Below are 26,187 nucleotides of genomic sequence, written 5' to 3' on the forward strand. Positions count from 1 at the left end.
ATTCACATTAATTTATTATTAAAAATGGCGTGGTTATGGTCAATCAATGATAAACAATTGGATTTTTTATTAATAGTTCAGATCGATTTTATAATAAAATAATAATAATCTCTCTTAAATGCTAATGTACAGTACAAAAGTAAGTTATAGCGCTGTTAGAGGAATCTATTTTTATTGCAGAGGTTGAGTATGTTCACTTACAGGGAAGATTTTTTATTTTCACGATGACTAAGTGTAACACTAAATTCCACCTCTTTTACAATGTCTTAAATTCACGCAATGTCTTAAATATAAGTGGAAAGTAAAGAACAGGATATGTTGACATTAAGATATCTCAAGTTTGCAAGTAACCGGTGTTATACATCGTAAGATCCTCTTTACCTTACCAGCATAATAAGACAGATAATTAAAAAAATTTTGAGAGTGTTGTGGCGCAATGGGACAATGTCTGATCGTTAAGGTTCCTCTCACTTTGTATTCTCGATTCGTGGGGTGTTTCAATACTGGGTTCCCTTTGCCTACCTAGATATGCATAAAAAAACATTTAGCTGCTTTTTATCTCATAAATCACTTTACAAGCGACATGGAACATTTGAAGAAATTTTAAAATTTTGTTAATAAAATCTACATTATTATAAAATAGTAAACTGCATGTTTTAATTGAATAAGAAAGACATTGTTTTATTAAAACAGGTCTCTGTATCTCTTTTCAAGGAATTCAGTGTATATTTTTAAAACTTCTATATTATTTTCATACAGTTGCAGCAGCTAGGTTTGTTATGAAAACGAGTCACACACAACACGAAACAGCAAATCTCGTATATTCTGACTGTCTTGTAAGTAATATTTATTTCTTTGAAGCTCCCTATGTATAACAGTTCCAAGAAAAATGCTTATTTCAAGTTGAATATGAAATATAATTTAATAATAATAAGATTTTGTATAAGTATTGTGACTGAATAAAATTGTCACATATTCTAAAAAAACAAAGTAAAAGTAGTAATATTGATTGCAAAAAAATTTATAATTATTAATTTATTAGGTTGGTTTAAAATTGTTGATTTATTTTCAATATTTCCTCTAGAATTCGATAAACGGGGAACGGAGTGTATTAACACTAGGTTCCTTCGGCCTACTTTGCTGTATGCATAATACTGCATGAAGCTTGAATTATTTATTTATATTTTTCTTTATACAAGGAGCCACAATTACAAAATTTCCCTTGCACAAATATTAAAAAAGAACAGCCATTCGAAAACGCTCAAGGAAACATCTTTACAGCTTATTAATTTTCTTATTCAACATGGAAACAGCCATAAGGAAGGCAACAACGCATAAATTTAATATCTAAAAACCGTAAGCAGCTGAGGCCCAGTGACGTTACGTGGAGTGCGTATCCAACGAACGACGCCTATAAATTGTATGGGGGGGTGACTTTATAAAAAATTGACGAGAAATATTGAAAATTTGCGAAAGAATTGCGGTGGAAAATTTTTTAGTGGTACGTAACGCTCGTAAAACGATCAAGCCGGCCGCGGCAACGCATTTAGGAGCAATAAAAGCAGACATTCACAATCGTAACTCAAGTTGAAGTTTTTTTTTTTTGCACTCATAAACCACTAGCGCCATCTGTTATGTGTATCTGAAGTCCGGAGTCGTAACAGCAGAGTTAATGTGTTCGTGTTATCGTAAAATCGTTTAAATTGACTCAAATTATGCATCATAGCTACTTTTGTATGTATTAGATGGGCGTTTTTGAATTGTACACCTGATGCTTTAAGTTGTTAATGTTTGTTTTAGATAAAAATTTGGAGGGAAAGTTGGTATGTCTGTTTTTTTTAGTTACTTTAGGGATATTTCTTGTTGAATAGCGGTATTCAACGCCAATTAATTTGTAATCATATCAGAACAGAAAAGTTGTGGGTTCAAATACTACTTGGGGGAATTAATTATATTCCGAACGAAAATCAAACAACCGTCTGAGTTTGGCAACTCAACATGCAATATATAAAAAATTGGGCAGATAAACGAAGTAAAGTAAACTACATTTATACATCAAAAAAATCGAACCTAGAACTACCTACGTATAATCAAATTGCACCCAAATTAAAACAAACTAGCAAACCAGCTTCACATAAGTCGTTTAGTATTCATAATTATATGAATTCCATGCTCGACCTACACCATAAGTGTAGGACCTCGATCCAAAAGCAGTACCTTTGTCTCGCTCTACGTACACTAAATGCACCTTTGACCGCTCGCACAGAAGCACTCCAAATCTCAACTCTTTCGAAATTTTTCAAACGGAATAAATAAAAACGGAAACGGTGGTCTAGTTGACTAGAACTTTTTGATTGGACTCTTTGTCGAAATCCATTTTGAATTATAAAATATGTGCCATTTTATTGCTTTAGCTTAGTTTCACTTAAAGTTTTGCAAAAAGTTTTATTTTGTTCAGATTTTTTTTTTAGATTCACGCGTATCTCGCATATAGTAGTTTTAATTTGGGAACCTAGTGTTAAGACACTACGTTTTTATTAAGAAAATTTTGATCCCGGTTCGCTTAGTATGGATTTTTTTTATTTTATTTATTAAGCCTACGCATACTGTAATATTTTATTTACTCTTTTTCGATATCAACCTGTATGTTACAATGCAATCTGTGTATTATGCTTAAATAAATAACTATTAAAATTTTATTGTTATGCTTTTGTATCTTCATTTAACAAAAGAAATGAAATAAAAAATCATATTATGTTATTACGACGCAAACAATGAAATTGGTTAGACACTCCACTCTCCCCTTTACTGCTAGTTTTCTTAAGAAAATAAAAATTATTCATTCCCCAAGTGGGAATCGAACCCAAAACTGTCACGTTTACAATGTGTGTGCAGGTGCACCACTAGGGACTCAAGCCTCGGCCTGCGTTCTCTTTATTTACAATAAACGTAATAAAGAGAAGAAATAAACAAATATACTCTAATATGTCTTCCTGACATCGAGTACTGTGTCATTGGCGTAGTTCCAAGCGCCTGCATTAAACCGCATAGCGGCCAAAGAGGACTATAATAATAAACCCCCTTTGAAATTAATTAAACATCAACTTAGTAAGTTTAAATATTACAAGAATAATGGAGGCTAAATCCCGCACACAGCAGGGTAGTCAGAGGGAACCTAGTGTTAACACACTCCGTTTCCGCCGAATTCTGGAGGCATTGCGTGTTGAGTGGCGGAACTCAACGCCGCGCTTTTGCTTCGATACCAGAGCGAAGAAACGGAAATATAAATTTAAGCAAATATTTGGTTTCCTCGAGTGGGGATCGAACGAACAACGGCGACGATTATAGGTTCGAATCCATTCAGGAGAACGAATTATTTTAATTTCCATGCTTTGACAACAAGGGAAATGTGACGTTGAGCTATCTTTAGAATTGGACTGTGCGTGGGGGACGGATCCTCTTAATACAAGGTTCCCGATGTCAACTTGCGTGAATCTTTAAACTATCATCCTAATTTCAAGAACTTTAAAAGCAGTAAGATGTAACAAAACTTTAATCTTTATATAAAAGTTTTCCCGTTAGTGACTGATGGACGATGCAATGACGTATCTATGTAGAAGTATGAACTTTAGCATATGAGGTCCCGTTTGGGAGTGTACTACGGAAACAAGAAAAATATAATTTTACATTTTGCAGAGTTACACAAACGAAGACTTCATCTACAACTAGTATAACATAAGGTTTTGAATATAAAATCCGACAATCAAATTGAACCCAGGGCCATAACACACAGCAGGCACAGGGAACCTTTCTCAAATTCCCTCTGCCTGCCCTACCTACCTCATATTGTTAGGACTCCCCGTTCCCCACTTTCTGCCCAATTCTGAAGACTTAGTAGTAATTATACACCACGAACATATCAATCACAAAATTAAAGCCTTTTATACAAAGTTCCTTCCATAGCACAATATATTACATATTACCATATGATTCCTCCAACAAATAGAGGTTCACCTCGAGCTCAGAAATTGACAACAAACGTTCACGTCCATACATAAGTACACAACAGCTATCGTCCCGCTGGCGTCACGCCAGTACTGGCAGTACTGCGACCAGGCCGACAAGGACTGTATTAATAAGCCTCGTAACGATAAATTAACCTTGAGTCACTGATACGGGGGAATATTGCCGAATTAATGCCTATGTATGTTATAGACTAGAGGCCTTCGTGGCGTAGGGGCACAAGCATGCGACCGTAAACGCGACGGTTGTAAGTTCGATTCTCACTCGGGGTAATGAAATATTTCATATTTTCATTTAATCGCTATGGTAGCGAGGGACAGCGCGTTGAGTTCCGCCACCTAATACGCAATGCCTGTCTTAGCACTAGCTTCCGAGGTTTCTCAGTCTATCCTGCCAAATAAGATATACAGCGTCAAGCTACAAGGGAAACAGAAAGTACTGCATCAACCTTATATACAAATGCTTATAGGTAAGTTTTTGTAAGAGACCTTTTTTTCTTTTGCAAAACTATTAAAAATCGTAATAAATCATTATATAATGCAACCTATAATTTTTTTGTAATTTTCTCTTTAGAAATCACTATAAATACGCTACATACATACATATATTACAACATAAACGAAATTTACTGTGTAAAAAAAATATTCAAGCGGGCGTAACCGCGAGCGGATCGCTAGTGTATGTGAATAACATCAATGTATACCTAATATAAAAAAATTAAATACGTCAAATTTTTCATGAACGTCTCTAAAATAGTATACTAAAAATAAAATATAAAACGGCACAATAAAAATATCAATATTTCTAAATCAAATACAACCAATGCAAACATTTAAAGAATTAATCTTTTAACCAATATCGAACAAGCATCAGAAATCTCTTTGACAGCAATATAAACTAAATATTAAATTTTCGGTACTATAAACGTTCCAAATAAACTTTCTATAATATGTAAATACATTTTTTCAGCTTTACGCTGTATCCTGCTTGCAGGATAATCAGAAAGTTGTTTAACACTAAGTCATTCGCAAGACGAAACTAAACCAAAACCAAACGGCGCACTCTATCTTATTCAAGGGGATAAATTAATAATGTATTCATCTTCGTTCAGATGTAATTAATTATTCATTTTCCCCCTCAAAGGAAGAACTCAAACCCACCACATTTACAACCAGAGGTTACACCTCTGCGCCATGGTGGCGTCGATGAATAAAATTTCAATTTTCACATTGCATCCCAGTAAACTAGGAGTAAGCGGGTTCGGATAAATTTACCTGTCCAAGAATAATGAGAAAGGTAAGTGGCTCGAACTGAGCCATAATTCTGCAACGAGATCAAAATTGAACCTTAGAAATATCTATGAGAGCTTAGAAAAGTTGGACTGGGATGCCTTATAGACTGGGGTAAGCTGACTCGTAATCTACTCTTCGAACTTCTATATGATATGCTTCGATTGGATCCTGATATACGGCTTTAGTTTCTAGATTTGAAATTTTAGTTTTATGAGAGTTATCTTAAATTGCTGGTATATGTAGAAAATTATGCATTGGAAGTACTTATGTAGATAAGTTGTGTTAAAGGCCATACTGCATCACGTTAATCGTTTCCAGGCATTCCATCGTACCATCGAGGTCATCGAGTGGGAGTCAAATCCACAACCGTTGCGTCTAAAATTAGACTGCCCCAATGCCACCTCGTGCCCCACACCACTTACCCAAGCTTATAATATTCAATAATGTACACGATAACGTGCAATATTCGTACTCGTACTAAATCAATTTATGATCTCACAGAACATGGTATCTTGGCATGTAGAACGACATTAAATGTTAATTAATGTTAACTTAGGGCATATACTGACAATATATAATATACTTGTTTATATACAAGCTATGTATTTAATTAAAAGCCATCACGGCGTACTGAGATTGAGTGTAACTGAGAACGCGACGAATGTGACTTCGATTCCCACTCGGGAAATTAATTATTTTTAATTTATTTTTATTTCCTCGCTCTGATAAGCAAGGCGGTAAATTTTGCCATTTACTATGTAATGTCTTAATAACCGAATGAAAAAGAGAGAAAGGAATGTCTTAGTACTTGGTTTTTTTTAATATGTTAAGCAAACAACCAGAAAAATGCTATATATTATCATATCAACCAACGTAGGCCCTAAATTCAGATATACATATATATATCTACATAAATGTAATGTATAGATGAAATATCGGTGTGATGACGACGAGTTTTTTTATAAACGGAAAACAGAGAAAATGATCACTAATTTATTAACACACGCCAAAAATTCATACAAACGAGGCGAAACCATACAAAAAAAAGCTATAAATGAAATAGTCGATAAAACCGAATGATAAAATGTATACAAATTTATTCCGCAGTATATTCGCCGCTAGCAGTAATAGAATGTTCAATAAAATACAACAACGGTAATAACATTATCACACTACTGTATGGGATACTGTATAAATGTGACTGTATATTAAAGAAATAAAAAGTATTTTATTATATTATTTACGCCGTTGTGGCGCAGCGGCACAAGGATCTGATTGGGTTGGGGTTCGATCCCCACTCGAGGAAGTGAAATATTTATTAACGTTTATATTTCCATTTCTCCGGTGACGAAAAGCGCGGAGTTGCAAGTTCTGGCACTCAACACGCAATGCCTCTAGAATACGGCAGAAAGTGGAGAACGGAGTGTTTTAACACTAGGTTCCCTCTGCCTATCCTGCTGTGTGCGGGATACAGCGTGAAGCTGATTTAATTTTATTATATTAGTGGTCGGCGGCAGCGTCAGATTGTAAATGCGATTGTTGAGGGTTCGATTCTTATTTGGTGGTAATTTATGACCATTCTACAAACGTTACAGATTCAATTCCCGCTTTGATGATTTCCACTATCTAAGTAAGACAAAGTACGGCGTTCAGTTCCACCACTAAATACGTAATGTCTTAGTCATACAAATATTTTATAGATCAATTATAGACGGTTATTATTATAAAAATCAATTTGGTCAGATTTAGAATGGGTGTCCATATAAGTTCCACTAAGTTTCGGAGACCCCATCAAATAGTCAATTCCATTTGCCGATACAGCACCAATAACAGTTAGAGCGTGTATTATTCTAACTAGACCGCGTCTAATCTTAACTAGAAGGATTCTGTAGATCGTATTAGGAAAGCTATGTTAGATAAAATCACCGTTAGAAAAACTTCACGCTGTATCCCGCACATAGCAGGGTAAACAGAGGGAGTGTTTTAACAATAGGTTTCCTCTGCTTATCTTTTTGGCCCTTTTTCACCCTGCGTGCGGAAAACAGCGTGAAGCTGATGTTTTGTATTATACATGTAATGGTCATGGGTTCAATCCCTATTTGTGGAAAGGTAAATTCCTGCTAGCAGGGTAGACGTAGAGAACTCAATGCTAAGACATTATTTCTCTATTTTCTGTTTACCAGAACGAAGGAATGTCAATAATTTAAATACAATAATTCCCGCAAGTGAATCGAGCCTACAAGCATCATTTTTACAGACAAACGCTGTTCCCCTGGGCCCCGACGGCTTCAATTTAAAAATTCTAACAGCAATTCAGTAGGTATATTATTTCTATGACATACCAAGTTTATCCTGGAGCACGGTCTTGGTGTGGCACCTCACCAGGCAGAGGAGGAGGAAAAGCGCGACGTACGCCGCCATGCTGCCAGACCGATCACGTGCACGGCGACGTGTAGGGTCGCCACCGCATGGTTAGTTACTGGAACAAGGAAATTAGCATTATATATCTGTTGAAACTTGTTTAAAAGTAATTTGCTGTCTTTTGGAGTGATATGAAAGTTATAATTTCAATAATAGAAAGTGTCTATTTTTAAATATTTCTTGTAAGTATATAAAGACAGATTTGAATCCATTCACATTTTGCTAATGTTTTCATCTACTAAATTATTAACATTATGAATGTGTATTTTAATTTGTATAATTTTTAATTTGTAATGAAATGTGTATTTTATACGAACTATTTTGAACTATAATGTGTTCATAATTAGAATTATTTACCAAATCAAATGTCATTGAAATAAATATAATTAAGGTATTTATTATTTGCCCGAGACATAATATAAATTATTCTTTATTGACCCTGCAAACCTTTAAGAAAATTTTGCTTAAAAACGATCCATCTTCATTAAAAACCAATACATTTTCTCAGTAAGGACAAGGCGTCAGGCGACAATATCTTCCAACTTGATAGTTTTCCAAAATCTTTATCCCCCACATAATTTAATATCTAGCAGAGAAAAGCCTTGCCAAGTCGTTTCTACTAAATTTCAAAAAGGAATTAACCTGGTCGGCCTGGCCGGCCGGGGACTGTCGCCCGACAGATTTTATTACTGCCATGAATAAATTCCACCGGGGGACTTCCTAGCACCTCGTAAATTATAACGATGTTTTAAGCCTTCAGCTCAATTTACTGCGATGTTTTAACATGTGCCGTCCTAAACATATGCGGTAGCGGACCAGCAATGGATGATGTGGGGAGAAACGGGTAAAGTGGAACGGTACGTCAACTTGCATCGTGCGATAAGGTTTATTTACTACAGTCCGTGACGGTTTATGGCGTTTTATCTTGCCTTATCCTTTTATAAGTATCTCGAATGTTAGTCCGGTAAATTTATGTTTATTTCGATGTTTACGAGCTCATAATGTGAGATGAACTCGCTCAGGAATAGCAGATGTCTTGATAAGCCTTAACGTTTGTATGTTTAAAATTAAAATAACAATTTTACCTGCAAAGTTTTATAACGTTTTGTTATCTATGTACGAGCATATACAAATAGAAGATGAATACAATAAGGAAATGCAAACAAAATTAAAATTTTTAGGCTGTGTCGTATCTAATTTCGCGAAGCAATAAAAGTTTCTCACGTACGCCCTGACCTGAGCAACAAAAATAAATTACGAATAAATTGAGCCATGAATCAAATGGGAGCACCTGTGAATTAAATTGCGAATATGTGAGAGACAAAAAATGCCTTATAACCGCACCCGACCTTCCTCTGATTTATTTACGGCCTTTAGACCTACTTCACGAACTACTTTCTTATGTTTTTTAATATTATCTAGGTATATAACTACTGAATACAGACTTTATTATAGTGCTATCAAATGAAAAAAATCTTTGCATTTTGTTTTATCTTAGAAAATAGCTATAAAGTTAGATATAATAGATAACATTGCAGTCCAACATTTATTACAAACAAAAACAACAATTTACTGCGACTTCATTTACTCCTGGCATATCCCGAAATAGCATCTACAATCCATTTATAGTATATCTGAACGGCAAAATGAATAGAATATTGAATTATTTTCCTTATTTATAAATCCTCGTTTCTCTAAGAAACTCTTAGACAAATATAGGTTTTCAATAGCAGACGATGTTTATTTCGTAGCTGGCCGTTTATTTAAAGTGCAAATGCAATTTGCTCCATCCTTTCGACTGTGTTATTCTGGCGTCGACTTGGCCCAACTATTCAGCCAACGCTTCAGCATTGTATTGTTGCAGTGTTTTACTTAATTTATAGTGCATTTCACATAGTTATTTATTTTTGTCCTTTTAGTAGAAGTTGCAAATTTTTGTTGATTATAAGTTGGTTATATATAACGAAGTGTAAGGTAGAGTTCAATAATTGAATACACAATGTTTCCAATATTAGACGGAAATTAGGGAACAGATTACCTAAAGGCTAGGTTCCTTTTATCTTTTTAGGGTTCCTTGCGACAAAAGGAAAAAACGGAACCATTATAGCATTACTTTGCTCTCCGTCTGTCCGTCTGTTAATATCATTTATTTCGAGATCACGTAAAGTATCAAGTAGAAATTAATATCAAAAATATTTTAAAAAATCTAAAAATGGAAATTTACATTTATATTACCAATAAAAACTATTACAAACTTAAAATTGTAGTTAGATTTTTTTAAAATGAATAACTATAAGAAGAACATGCATAAAAATAATCATATAGCAAAATAAATCAAATAAATACAATCCCGATAGAAAAATATCTCATATCGTTTCTTGGCTTACAGACGAATTGGTGCTAGTATTGGTTCTGCAGCCGGATGTACTCTATGAAACAATTGAAAGATATGAATTATGTTTTATTTGAACTGTCTACGATGTTTGTTGTTTCCATTTTGCGAATATAAATTTTAATATTGCTGCGAAGTAAAATACTAAAGTGGTGCTTTTGCACTGTCTCACTGTAAACGCTACGGTTGTGGGTTCGGATCCCACTTGGGTATAATGAAAATTTTTCGTATCTCTGCTCCGGCAAGACAGAGAGAAATTGAGTTGAATATCGGAAAGTTTCTTCTTTTAATGCTTATTACTCTATGAACTTGCTTACATAACAATTTCATCAATTCAACTTTTGATTCATACAAAATAAACCCACGAAGGTAGGCCTTCATATTACACACATACATTTAATTAAAAAATATCGATCCAATTTGCCAAACTACAATTAATATTAGACTACCGATATTCCTGAAATACCATACATACACAAAAATAAAATGTTTACTGATTCCATCATAGCGCAGTGGGACAAGACAAGACGTGACGTTGAGATCAGCAACTCAACACGCAATGCCTCGAGAATTCGACTGAAAGTGGATAACGGATTTCCCGTTATATCCTAGAAACAACGCGAAACTAAAAAAAAAACAAATACTATCGGATAGCCATTTTGATTTTTATCGTGGCTTTGGAATTGCCAGCATCGCTTCTGAATTAAAATTGCTAAGGCAATATACATTTTGTGTTAGTTAGCATCATAGAGACTAGAGTTTCGCTGCTATTTTATTCAAACTCTATTTCACAGCGCGTTTATTATTTGCTGTTTGTTTTTATTTCTTTCTTTTTCATTCTAGTTATTGTAATAAAATGGATTTTAGGTTCATATAAAATATTGATGATTCTAGAGTTCGTGTAATAAAAAATTCTGTATGATTTTATTATTTCTATTTTATGCACTTTATTGGATTGCGCGAGCAAATTTAGTTTTTTATTTTTGTAGCCCAAACACCCAAGCGAGTTGAATATAGAAGATATAATACGATCATTTTAAAATTTGTCTCATAGACATTAGCTATTTAAGATGCTCACACTACTTGGAGAGAGATGGAGACGATTGCCTGCTTAAGGAACGGAGGTGTTAGTATCTGCCACCGAATGAGTCGTTTCCAAAAAATCCAGATATTTTGTTAGCTTCACGCTGCTCTCATATAGCAAGTTAGGCAGAGGGAAACACGCGACAAGACACATTGCAATACACTAGACATACTTCAACTAACGATTTCAATACTAAATTTTGCCCCCTTTTAAGGCATTGATTTTTTAGGATTTAACCACAAATGTATGTATGAATTTTTTTTTACTTTACTGGTACTATCTATAAACGATAGCTGCCAAATTTCAATTTCATTTATAAATTAATATTATGAATTATATTTCTTTTTCGTCTTTGTTTAATGCAGTAAATTATTATTATTTAACTGCGCGTAGCATAGCATCAACGCCTATATACTCCTCCAAGCACGACGTATTAAGAAAAGAAAAAATATTTATACAAAGCCAATTGTAAGGCATACAAATTGAAGCAAAACATAAAAAAAAAACAAATATAAACGAAATATAATAATTTCCCCGAGTGGTGATCGAACTGCTTCAATTTTATTTTGCGAAAGTCAAATTTTATACCATATTTTGAAAACTGGGGAAATTTACGAACGGGCTTCATACATGCTTCAATAAGCTTTCAATTTGCCATTTTCTGAAAAATTATGAACAACATCGAAAAGCAATATTTTATGATTTTGGACACAAGATAACCAGAACAGACTTTACAATTTAAATATAGATTATATTATGCTTTTTTTAATCTTTAGTATATTCGCTTCGCACCTAATAAGACATAAAACTAATAAAAATTTGAGCGTGTTAGGCTTATAGAATTAATGATAATTAAATAATAAATAATATATATATGATTGTTATCATAAATAATGTTTTGTAATTGACATTTGACACTTGTCATTGATTTGGCGTTTAGAATATCCGTCTTTGATTTGGTAGTTAAGTAATGGATTACTATAGAATTATGATTATACTTAATAGATTTATAAAGTAAATGGTAATTAAATAATAAATAATACATATATGATAATTACAATAAATAATATTTTATAATTGATAATGGACACTTGTCTAGGATTTGTAGTTTGATACATCTGCCTATGATTTGCTGGCTGGTGATATAAAACAATGGAATTACGATAATATTTGACTTATAGGATTATTGAAAATGTATTATATATCCTCGGCGATCTTTATTATAAATGTTAGAAGATTTATCATTATTATAATGTTAAGTGAATCAACTATTATTGTAATTGCAAATGTGGTAAGTATAGTACAGGTAAGTTATATGTAATTATACTGGGCTGGAGCAGTGAAAGGCGAGTGTTAGTACTGTAAAGGGATCCCTTAAGCCTACAGATGTGGTCACAAGTCCACGGCACTGCTCCAAGCTTCAGATCATTTAAAAGGTAACATAACGTTACTTATGGCTACCATCCGCTTCTGATGTTGGTTCGATACGACAATCCTATAATTCATTTAGACAATTATTCTAATTTATCTCTATTTATATTATCTACTATCATGATTCTAACAAGCGCAACGGAACTCGAACCCTGTAGATCGTCTCTGTAGATCGTCTCTTGGACAATTTTCGCATATTTCATTTTAGTTTCAAAGCTTGAAAATGTTTAACTGGTTGTGATGGTTGTGGATTTGATTTTCAACGACGAATGGTTTTATTTCTTTATAAATTTCTATATCCTTGAAATAAAACGCAGCTTTAGGTGCCGCCTCCCAAAATAAAACATTTCAAAACTTACACACCTATATCTTTGCACCCTAGTATATGCTAAAAACGCATGTAAAAAGGACAAAAATGTAAAAAAAAATAAAAACCTGCATATTCAAAGCTTAGTGCGACAAACAACTTGTTCATTTGTCCGCTAACGATTGTTAGCTAAAGTACACCTGCTCTGTTACTAGCACCAACAGAAATGGAACCCTGCCTACCTTCTGTTAGTTTGAATATAGGAACCAATTAAAAATGGTCGTTTTTGGTGAAAAATAAAAGTTATTAGTTCTAAGCGCTTTAGCACAATTCTATATTACTTTTATTTTAGATACATTCATTCGTATAGTTATCTTTTCATATAGTTTCATATTTAGACATACATCAATATAAACAGACAAACACAATCTCAAGAGCAATCATATAATAATATGGAGAATTATGTCAATATGTTTAAATATGTTATTTTATTAGTATGACTATGACTTAAATCTATGACCTAATAATTATTAATAGAACAATTTAAACTAAAAGTTTTCATAATAGTCTATTATTAAACATATAATGTATATAAAAAAACATATAAGAGCCGTATAATCTATACTTCACACAATATTTTGATGAAACATGACCTACATTTTAAATAAAGAATAAAATTGCAATGCAACTTGCTAATTTTTGTAAGCAAACGCGTGTTGTATAAAAATTAATAGGAAAAAATTGTTTTGTTCTAGTTTACAAAGATAACATATTTTTTTACCTTTTCGCGTTTTATAGGTTAGTCGTATTGATCTAACATGGTGCAGTGGAAAAGCGTCTGATTGCAAACGGAATAATTCTAAGTTCAATCTTCATTTGAGAGAATGGGTTGTTTAATCATTTTTAATATATTTTTTATAGATTTATGATGCCAATGGCGGGTTTAGTGCGTAGCTTAACGCCACGGTAATCTTCTTGCCAGAGTAAAGGAATGTAAATTATTCATATCTCCAAATAGGAACCGAACTCACAACCATATCGTTTACATTCAGGCGCTGTGGCACTGCGTCGCTACGGCTTTATAGCCATGATTATGTTCTTATTTATTAAAAAAAAACAAAATATATTTTTTATCTCCTTTAATACATGATATGCTCGTAAGCCATCTGCTTCTATAACTCATACGGTGTGAAAGCTATCGACCACACGAAGAATGTATATGAACTATAAATATATACGAGTATATATTTGTACATATATGACACCGATAAACCATCTTTGAAAATATTCGCCGAGGCCGGCGATAATCTAATAAACTTTACTACACTGATCCCTCACAAAAACTTGCTTTATTGGGAGTGTCGATGCAAGAAGGTGTCTTCCACTTACATATGTAATTAAAAAAATGGTCATTTTATATATTTTTAAGTAAAAAATCCTTACTGCCTAATACGTTTTAGGGTTGTTTTTGTGCTTGTCTGATCAAGGTGACAGGAAGTACTCTAAGATATAAAAATGACACAAGTGTGTGATTGTAATCGCGACAAGTTTTGTGTTTGGTCCCCATGCAAGGAAAATGATATATGTAATGTTTTCATTTCCACGTTCTAGTAACAAGACGGAACTTAATGGAAACGCACTGTCTTAACACTAGGTTCCCTTTGCCTATCCTGATGTGTGCCCAGAGAAACATAATCAAAAGGTATTCTATAATTTCGTCTATATTATATTAATATATAAAATAATTGATATAAAATAAACGTATAAAATATTATATTAATTAAGTTTTTAAACTCATTTAATTTCTGTCAGCGTATCAATGTAGGTGCTTTTAGAATGCACAACACGTAGCGTACGTAAATGAATGCTTTAATCCCATCAAAAACATAAATGTAAAATGAAAGCCAAGTTCTGTAATAAAACGTATGCTTTCAGCGATAAAAGAAGTGAGATGTAAATGTATGCCAAGTTCAATGGTCAGCCCTGAAATTTATTTTTAACAATATAAAATATTTTATAACAACTGAAAATGCCCATTCTTCTTACAACTTGGAGACTTTATTTATGTGTAATATCTGACTTGGCTAGTTTTCAAATTAATTTACATCGATATAAATGAACATATTCAAATTCTATTCTATTCAGATTCTATTGTAAATTCATATGAAAACTAGCCAAGTCAGATATTAAACATAAATAAAGTCTCCAAGTTGTAAGAAGAATGGGCATTTTCAGTTGTTATAAAATATTTTATATTGTTAAAAATAAATTTCAGGGCTGACCATTGAACTTGGCATACATTTACATCTCACTTCTTTTATCGCTGAAAGCATACGTTTTATTACAGAACTTGGCTTTCATTTTACATTTATGTTTTTGATGGGATATCATTACTTTTTGTACAGAAATTATAAGTAGGAAGGTTCATAATGTAATCAATATCAAAATATTCTTTATTCAATTTGCCCATTACAAGTACTTTTCCTATAGGGAGCTACTACGGCAAGAAACTCAAGAGTTGCTCTTTTTAAATCATAGTTTAGAGTAAGCGCTTCATAGGACATTTCTCTTCGCCGAATAAACCAAGTAGGACAACATTGTGATAATACACTTCTATCTTAATATTGTACAAATCTACTGCAGCCTTTATTTCGGAAGTAGCTCCGTACGTAGTTAAGCAAAGCATGTCTTCTTTAGAAGAGTAAGGATTCCCGTTTCGAGCGCTAGTGTAGATACTTAAATCATTCCAGTTACGACATACGTACTCTACTATAGTCTCGCGCAATTTATTAGTTTGTTGTATATCAATACGCTCAAACGAAGAATATGCAATAGCATGGAAGAGACAGCTCCCATCGGGAGGCATTGGAACAATTCGGTGTAAGTTCTTGTTTCAACCACAAGCAATTCTATTGAACGACTCATTGTTCAACATGTCTTGGAAAAAATATAAACAATAAGTTTATTAAGTGCTGACGGTACCAATCTGAATTGATATGATCCCAAGGTCGACTTCGTTCTCTGCCGTTTTCACATGTGTTCCTAAAACCAGTAAAATCATGAAACCCAGGCCAAAAAAACCATTAAAATATGAGCGCCTTCGTACAATAAAATATATCTAATATAATTAGGTATTTACTTTTTTATTATGGTCAATAATATTATGTTTTATTACTCTTAAGACGATATTTAATTATATATGAAAATAGAATATATTTATCTATTATCTATGAATCTCGACTATAGTTTTTATTTTGTTGATTAAATGACAGTTGTCAGATTAGAAAGTAATTAATGTATGCTGCGTTTAGAAATCTGATATATTTATTACTTTTTTTTCTAATTTTATTATTTTGTTGGAATAACTCAACACGCAATGCCTCCAGAGTTCGATGGAAAGAGGTGAACTGAGTGTCTTAACACTAGGTTCCCTCTGTCTACCCCGCTATGTGTGGGATGCATCGTAAAGCGGATTTATTTATTTTTTATTATTTTGTTTAAGTAATTTTTAATTTTCTCTTTTTTACTCTTATTTTTTTTATTAACAATTACTTAAATTTTTACTGTTAATAATTACTTTATAATTACTTCTGTTAAGATAGCTGGTAGGCTGACAATATATTACATTAAAAATCAAAGCAGCTTCACGCTGTATCCCGCACACAGCAGAGTAGACAGAGAGAACCTAGTGTTAAGACACTCAGTAACTCCACTTTCCATCGAATTCTGGAGGCATTGCGTGTTGAGTGGCGGAACTCAATGCCGCGCTTTGCCTTGGTGGAAATATAATTTTTAATAAATATTTCAATTCCTCGAGTGGGAATCGAACTAACAACCAGTCGGTTTTACAGACACACTTTGTGCCCCTGTGCCACGACTGACCTTACAGATAGTATATTATTATTAAATTTTATATATATTTCTATCAATATAATTATTATTTTTATATTTATATTTTAGTGTATTTTTTTTTCTGTTTTAGGGTTCTGTACCTCGAAAGCAATAAAACAGAACCCTTATAGGATCTTATATAGGACTTAGTACTTAAATATTGTAATAATAATTTAATTTCAAATACGTTAATCAACTATGCAAATACTCTTAGTATAATAAGTACTAAAACATATGTTTAAATTATAATAAATAATAATGAAGGATGTTAATCCATTTATTATATAAAAGGACTTGTCCTCACTGACTGAGGTAAGACGCACGCACAGCCGTAACCGCTGTGCGTAGAAACGTGAAATTTGAACAGATGTTTACTTTTGTAATCTGGACATCCACTAAGAAGGGATTTTAAAAATTATAACCCTAAAGGGGTGAAATAGGGGTTGTAAGTTTGTATGGAATTTTTTTTAAATCGGCACCGATTTTTATAAAATTTGAAATTCGGACTCTTAAAAGTATTTAATTGAACACATGTTTCATGGTTTTCTAGAATTCAATCCCTAAAGGTGTAAATAAGGGGTTAAAAGTTTGTATGGAAAAATCTTCGAATCGCCACCGATTTTTATAAAATTTGAAATTTCGACTCTTAAAAATATTTCATTGAACACATGTTTCATGGTTTATTAGAATTCACCCCTAAATAAGCTAGCGAAGCTGCGCGCGTCCGCTAGTATTTTTATATGTTTACGTGAAGCCCTTGAAGTCCACATGATGACAGGCTTTCTCAGGACATAAATTAGAGTCATTTTCAGCTACAAATGGAGACATATCTTATCTTAAAATATACTTGAAAGCATCGTGTTGTTTTAGATGGCTTACGTAAGTAATAGTGAAGTTAGTCTACAAAACAAATAAAATATTTACTAACGTGTGACATAAATAAAAGCAACAATATATAAATAATGCATTGCTCTTATATTATGCCAGGCGCTACACTATAAGTAAATGTGCCTAATTGAATCTATTTATTGAAAAATTATAAGAAAATATTAAAAAAATACTAGTTTCGGATTTTTCCCTTGATATACACCCAATTACTTAACCGGATGCTAAATTTCACCATTCTAGGTCATCTGGAACTTGGTTAACATTAAGGTCTATAGGTCAGTCACCCCCCTAAAAATTTACGATTTTTGGACGTCATTATCTAAATAACTGTTTGAGCTGTGTTTATGAAATTTTATGCACGTATACAGGTAGGGGGTCTTAATATTTGAGCCAAATATGACAGCTTTAGGTGGAATAGTTTTTGAGTTACGAATAGGTAAAAAGTGGCTTCAAATGGTTCGTGTAAAATAACACACGGTGCTGCTCGCCAGTTCTGAAACCCAGAACTTGGCACGCGCTTCCGCGCGTTTTAAATCGTTCTAAGACATTAATGGTGCCTCCGTGATAACACTAATATTTGTATTCTTACTCACATTTGTTTTTTATAATTATTTTTAAAATTAATATATATCTTGTATCATTTTGAAAAATTATAAACTTTATAGATATAAAATTTAATTATTAATTGAATTAATTCTGTCTAAAATAAGAAAAGAATAATTTGAAGAAAATATTCAAGTGCATATAATTTTAATGTATACCGTTCCCAAATTTTATTAAATTAAATTCAAATTCTTCTTCCTAACTTTTAAATTTCATAAATTTAGACGTTATATTCTCCAATATCAACCAACTACTCGTGGTGTCAAGTGAACCATATCCATTTAAGGTGGGTCGGCCTTCACGTCGGCATTCTACTCGCGTCCGCATTATTAGCCTTTTTACACGCGACCCGCGCCGGGAACATAGGAAATGACTACCAAACTAATTTACCATCTAATTTTAGAACATTTTGTATACGAATTGATGTACGAACATCAAAACAGGGGGATTTGCTAAAGTCGAGACGAGTATTTTTCCCTTAGGAAGATCCTAACAAATTTAACCCAATAAAGTTAAATTATTTAACAAACTATCATTTTTCTTGCCTCATAAGCATTATTTTTAGTTAATTTTAGATATTGTTTTTTTTAATCCTCAATGAGATAGTCAGAGAGAACGCAGAGTTAAACGCAACGGTCCCTGCATATCTCTATCGACTCGTCTACTGTTTTTAACATTCTTCCAGTATTGATTCTTGGAGGTATTGATTCTTCCAGTATTCAGTATTGATTCTTCCAGTATTGATTTCATTGAGCCCTGGAGGTTAAGTGAGATTTAGGTATTGAAATCTTTAATATAACAACAAAGAAGAATTCTTAGCTAGCACCTTTTTAAAAATAATAACATCATTACAGCAGCACTACAATAGTCAATTTGCCATGATGTTCGACATGAAGCCAACCAACAAAGTATCTTATATGGATTATCCATCAAATGTAATGTATTAAAAACAAGGTTAAAAGGCACTGTGGTGCAGTTGACATATAAATTAATAAACAAGATAACGCAGTAAGTTTGTGCAAACAAAGCATTTGTTAAAAATAAAAAGAAGTAGAGAACAGAGTGTCTTAACAATAGGTTCTCCTTTGCCTATATTGCTTTATCGGTTACGTGAAAATGTAGTAAAATGTAAAACTAATCCTACAGTACACTAATCTACAGCGAAAGAGCTTGGGATTGATTTCCACTCGGTGAAATGAATTGTTTTCATTTTCTCGTTCTAATATCACAAAGTGCGGCAGTTATTTCCACCACGATGTCTCAAAATTAAGCAGTACATGCAGTGTTAACACAAGGTTCCTTATGGCTCCAGGGCACCCTGAAAGCGACGATGGCCTGTATAAGGCGGGCCTTCCACCGAGGCGTCGTAGTAGTATGCGCGAGCGATTCTGCGGCGTCTCATTTTGGTGGAGAGGGTTTCCGCTGGGTTTTAGTGGGTAGGATCGGTTTCACCGGTGAGTCCCACAGTACCGCTCATCCGTAAGGCACGCCTTCCGTATGAGCGGTCTGCGTAAATGAATTTCCCAGCAAAAAAAAGAGTTCCCAGGTTCCCTAAGGCTAACCCGCTGTATGCGACATATAGCATAAATAAAAAATATATATAACTCAAATATGAGGCAAATTCTCTATAAGTGTCTCCATCCTAATAGCTGTACTTAGAATTGTTAATATTATTGAGATACATTTCCTAATTTAACCTAAAAATTCAAACGACGATTATACAATTATTTGACTTAAACAATTCATCCAATTTACAAGACAATCCTTTATCATTAAATAATAATGTATAAATTTGTTTGAAAAGAATTTAATGGTCTTCCCGGCCGCGTTTCCGACTCGAACCCCGAAACTCGGCAAAGTCAAGAAAACTTTCTAGAATCTTAATTGTTTCATTTAAGTCTTTCGATTTCATTTGGTATTTCAGCGTTCCCGTCGTCTTGTGGCATTGTGATTATAAAAAAAGTATTTTTTAGTTTGAGGCTAGTAAGGTCAATTGTTGGCTCTATCCATGTAGAGGGGAATTCATTGGAGAAAACAAGATACGGCGTTGAGTTCCGCATCGCAATACGTAATGTCTGGAATTCACGGAATGTGAAGAACGTCATTAAATGTTAAAACGTCTTACAATGTATAGGAAATTAGGAAAAAATAAACTTTCCTTAGGGAATGCCATTTTAGAATTTATCGAATTTTGGCAGAGAAGGTCGAACAAAATTGAATTTACTGGCTCTATACAAAAGCTTATAGTGCGCATTCTGGAAATTTTAGCTCTAAAACGTTTTCTGCATTAATTTTACTATAGTGATATTATTTAAATTGGTTATCTTATATAACAAAATTAGGTTGTCATGCACCAGTGGCACAACGTCTGACGTGAAGGCGTTGGTTGTGGATTCTATTTCTAATAGTGGGAATGGCTTATTTTCATATCCTCGCTTTCCAATCAAATTCTAGATATTGTATAGTGAATGGTTAAACTTACGACGATATTATAGTCTAGACGACGTTAACAATTCATTGCCACTAGTCGTACACACCACAACCTTCTGGTTTTTTAAACATTTTCCATATATTTCATAAAATTAACATACTTATAATATACATAGTATTTTATGAAATTAAATATTGTTATCATCTAAATCCATGATTATCCAACATACATTAAGAATCTAGAAAATGCATAATAAAACCTCACCAGATTTTATTTCATCTGAATAGGAATCAAAGGAAAGAACAAGATTAAAGTTTCGAGTTCAAGAATTGCAGACTGGCTTGAGATTTGCAGAATCCAGGTGGAATTTACAAGTGGGGGAGATGTGCCAAGACGCTATTGAAAATCTAACCGAGTCTACCGATACTGCGCCGCAAAAATGTTACAACTTTGCTGCTATACTCGTATATAAGTGAGTACGGATTCTGTTTGAGGTCACCAATTTATGTTTGTTATGGATTTCCTTTCATCAGAGGCATAGTTTTCATGGTATATTGTATATTACACTTTTTATAATTATTATTAAAGTAACTTTAACTTTGTATGGTCAAATGGAAATATAATAACTTGTGTATGACACGTGATAGCAATGAAACTACAATATAGACTATACTCTTCCTCGGTAACTGGACTATCCAACTTCACGCTGTATCCCGAATACAGGAGGGTAGGCAGAGGGAAGCTAGTGTTAAGATATTCTATTCCCCACTTTCCGCCGAATTTTTCAAGGCAATGGATGTTGAGTGACGGAGCTCACTTGCCTTGGTGCCAGAACGAAGAAATTAAAATATTAAGAAATAATAAAAAACGTATAAATAATAAACGTACCATATAACTAATGGATATAATCAATAGCGTGTAAACGAAGTCAAATACGACAAGCACTGTCATAATATGGAAAAAACCTTAACTAAACGACAAAAATCCTCCTAAAGCCCGCAGTAATTGGACTGTCGATCAAAAACCAGAAATTTTGCCGAAAAAAAAAGTTGTTCATACAATATCTTCTTTACATACATACATACATATTTACGTATATTTAAGTACTTAATCAAAACTTTTTAATGTAAGCAACATTAAAAATCAGTTTAAAAGGCGGCCGTCTCGAAGTATTTGCACAAATCGTTCCGGCAACAACAGAGAGGAAAGTTTGATGGTCCGATCCGGGATTTTTCATCTCCCGCATAATTTGAAATTATAATTCGTTGCGAAGAAATCAAATCAAAATTCCATTTAAAGTTCGCTTTTCAATATTTATTTTGTACACAGCTGTCTGATATGGTAATGGGAGACTTGACCGCGTCTTGTTTGGGGCACGATACAAAGTCGTGGGCGTTACGAAGCTCATAAATGTTTTAAAGTTGTAAATTTATTACATTTTGCTAGATAATTAAATGACTGTAAGCGTGCGGGTTCAATCCCTGTTTGGGGAATGATTATATTTAAAATATATTTTTCCCCATTCCTAACATGACAAGGAAATCGTAGTTATTTGTCACTTAACACATAAAGAAAATAGATTTACTCTTATTCTTGAACAAATATAAATGATACTCGTAGGCATTTCATTATGCTTTTATTATTCTGAATGTTTTATGAAAATTACACTTTTTTAAAAAAAATATGCGCCTAAGATTTTACATTTATAACAAAAATATTTTAATTTAAACATAGTTGCATATGAAGCCGTGCTCTTGGAAACTGTCCAAGCACTTAGAGCACTTTGTCATCTTATCAGAGCGTATTTCTCAAATAGGAATTGAATCCATAGTCCTCGCGTTAACAGCTAGATGCTCTGCCGGCAACGAGAAAGCAATTCTAGTAGGAATTAGTTGAATCGTCAGCTGTTATGGTAATTGGTATCAACGTGACCGATGTCGTATCACAATTTACATGCTCCGGAAGACGTTACAGCTGGACAGATGTGCTGACACCGTCTACCATCGTGCACGGAACGATCCCCTATTCATAGATATCTACATTGAAATGGAAGGAATACAATGTATCTTTGGATATATTTGAATCAGTTAAAAAGGGACCAGAGGACCAGAGGCCACAGTAAGAAACTGAGGTATCTTAATGGTAACAGAGTGTCTTACCACTTGGTTCTCATGTTACCTTTACTTAGCTATCCTTTACCTACCTATGTGCGGGATATATGCTGAAGCTAAAAAAGAAGTCGGGATAGTATTGTCAACAATAAAATTGCGATTAACAACAAGAGTATAATATTAAAATTTTCCCAATCCCACAAGATAATTCGATTTCAACTAACAATCGTTCGCTATAAATATATAAAGAACTATTTATTGGTCCAGTTATTTACCATAATCTGCTTTTAAACTTCACGCTCTAGCACGCATACAGCAGGATAAGCAGAATTTAGTATTTAGATTTCAAATTAAATCTGTCCACCATATTCCACCTACGAGTATTTTTCGAGATATTTCATGTTAAGTGAAGAAACTCAACGCGCTTGGCCTTGTAACTAGGCGAGAATGAAAACGTACAAGTCAGACGTTGCGCTGCTGCAACATAATGACCTTATAATAAATAAATTATTTAAACTATTTCCTGTTTTTCGTAGAAAATTGATAATAAATAAATTATGTCTATCAAATTTTGTCTAAAAGCAAAGTATTTTAACGTAATTTAAAAGATAATTATGGCACTAGAAAACTGTAAACAGGTAGGGGTTTAGTTGTTTTCAATCAAATAAGAGGCAATTTCTGTATTTAAACAACCGAAAGTATTTTAATGTTAGCTATTTTATAACAATTTAGCATATGTAATTTCGTAATTTTGTAACAAATTTCTTTAATTTGGTGATTATCTATGTACTCGCCCTAAGCCAGTAGTAGCGCAGGGGTACAGAGTGTGACTGTAAAACCGACTGGTTGTATTCCGCCAATCATCAGTACCTCTAGAATTTGGCGGAAGGTGGAGAGTGGAGTGTTTTAACACTAGGTTCCCTCTCCCCTAATACAATCCTACTCTAATAATTGAACCTACAACAATCACTGCCTTACAATATTATACTCTACACTAGCGGACCCGGACGCGGCTACGTCTGCTTGAAATATAAGAATATAATTTCTATAGAGATATAATTTCAATCTAGATGAAATGCTAAAAGTGATTATTATACTTATTTTCATAAGGATGAATATCAAAATGACGCGGTAACGAACGCGGTCGCGAGGCGACGACGGTTGTTAATAACATGGCAGAATAAATTGCATGTCAAATTAGAAAGTATTTTAATTAATTAGTATATATGTGTAATATAATATTATATAGCCTATAGCACTTCTGAAGAATGCAGCTTTCATACAAAACAAAAATAAAGTAAATCGATCCAGTAGATCCAGAGATCTTAGCGTTCAAACAAACAAACAAACTCTTCCGCTTTATTATATTAGTATAGATAGTATAGATTAGAATTTATAATAGGAAAACAGTTGTACTAAAGTACTAAACTGTTTTAAAAACTATTTCAGGTGAGCGATAAGGAGAATGGAGTGAATCCGTCGTACGTTTAGATTAAGTGACCGATAGTGAGTGTGCCTTCGATTTTGCTTCTAAATAACAATAAATAACTAACGAGTTTGTATATTTCCATTGAATTGGAATGAAAATCGAACTTAGTACCTATTAGGACAATATAATTGATTAAGAATTATAACACATCTTTGTGCAGTGGAACAGTATTTTACTGTAAAGCGACGATCGTGGGTTCACTCCTCGCGGTCCCTTCTATTTCTCTGGCTAAATAAGACGCGGAATTGAATTGCGTCACTTAATATCTCTCATAATGATGAAAGCAGAGGATGGAGTGTCTTGACATCAAATTCTATTTCTCTACATGATCATATACGGGATACAGCGGGAAATTGAGAAGAAATTGTGTCAAGTTCTTATATTTAAATAAAAAATAAGTACGTTCAATCGATTTCCAAAAATGATAACATCTGACCTTAATGATATTGATATGAATCAGCTTACATCATTAATTGATGAGAAAACGTTAGATTTAAAAAAAGATTAATTTAATATAAAAATTTAATTGAGTATTTGCTCCCTCTGGCTACAAGACAAACTGTGGCGTTGAGTTCCGCCACTCAATAAGCATTGTTTTGAAAATTGGGCGGAAATAGAGCCTGCGGGCGAAAGGGTGAATGCAAAAAATAAAACATGACGAGAATATTTAACATCTGTTTAAGGTAACTTTATACTTCCCACGTAACGTAACGTCCGGTAAAAAGTGTCATCTTATAAAAGTTTTGGATCCACTTAAAAATCTTGAACGCTGCAGTGAAAATTTAAACAGTATACTTCTTACTTTATTTTCTTAATATATTAGTATGAGATATAGAATTTAAAAAGTTTTAAATTTTCTCCGTCCACAGTTCCTCTAGAACTTTCAACAATATTTTATATGTATAGATTTTTAAACGCAAAAGGAATATCGATATTTACATATTTTTGGACAGCTTAACACTTTTGCTAAATAGCAGGGTAGGTAGAGATATCTCCTGTTTAGACCCCCTCTTTGTTTTGAGTTGCGGAATTCAACGCCGCGCCCTGTTTACCAGAAAGGAAACATGATTTAAATATTATCATTGCCTCGATTGAGAATCTAACCCACAACCATCGCGCTTCCAGTTACAACTACACGCTGGGCCATTTTGTTTCAAAATTGGGCGAAATGTGGGCAACGGAGTATCGTAACACTAAATTTCCTCTGCCTACTCTGCTATTTGCAGGATACATCGTGAAATTGGAAAAAATAAATTAATTGGTAATAAAAATTGTCGGATACTCGAACATAATATTGTGATTAAAAATGTCAGATGCAGAGATGCCTTCAAAACATTCCGTGAAGTTCTTTCAGTTTTTTATCCATAAATTAAGAGAACGAAGTCTTCGGTTGTATAAAATATTCTGGACGATTGAGGCTGTCGTGGTGCAGGGCCGCAAGGGTGCGACTGTAACGCGAAGTCTGTAGGTTCGATCCCGAACGAGGGATTGAATTGTTATTTATTAATATTCTCATCTCTGCTTTGACACCAAGGCAAAACCACGTCGTCGAGTTTCGCCACTCATCACTTTTCGAAAAATTTGGCGGAAAGCTAAGACTATCAAGTTAATGAGCTCTTAATTTATTGTAAATAGAAAATAATATTAAATAAACACCAGTAAAACGATCGTCCCAAATGACATTGTATCATCTCCATACAAAATACATCATTACGGTAATTCCGTTACTTCAAAGGAATCACGGCACTTTGATATGTTCACTTGTAGACTAGATAAGTAAAATAAATTATATCACGTTATATAAAAAATCTCTGGGGAAAAGAG

At 33.4% G+C, this 26,187-nt stretch overlaps 1 protein-coding gene across 2 annotated transcripts in view; it reads right to left on the reverse strand.

The window, feature by feature from the left end:
• Positions 1-26,187, reverse strand: part of side-II (sidestep II transmembrane protein) — a 339,951-nt gene that overhangs the window by 275,878 nt on the left and 37,886 nt on the right. For both annotated transcript variants that reach the window (XM_085195977.1, XM_085195968.1), the window contains exon 2: positions 7,658-7,794. In XM_085195977.1, the coding sequence (XP_085052103.1) occupies positions 7,658-7,736 (79 nt within the window). In that variant the 5' untranslated portion in view covers positions 7,737-7,794. The remainder of the gene's footprint in view (positions 1-7,657; positions 7,795-26,187) is intronic.

Source organism: Heliconius melpomene, chromosome 1 (genome assembly GCF_056956725.1).
Source record: "Heliconius melpomene rosina isolate 202511_hmr_F chromosome 1, ASM5695672v1, whole genome shotgun sequence".
NCBI classification, from domain to species: Eukaryota; Metazoa; Arthropoda; class Insecta; order Lepidoptera; family Nymphalidae; genus Heliconius; species Heliconius melpomene.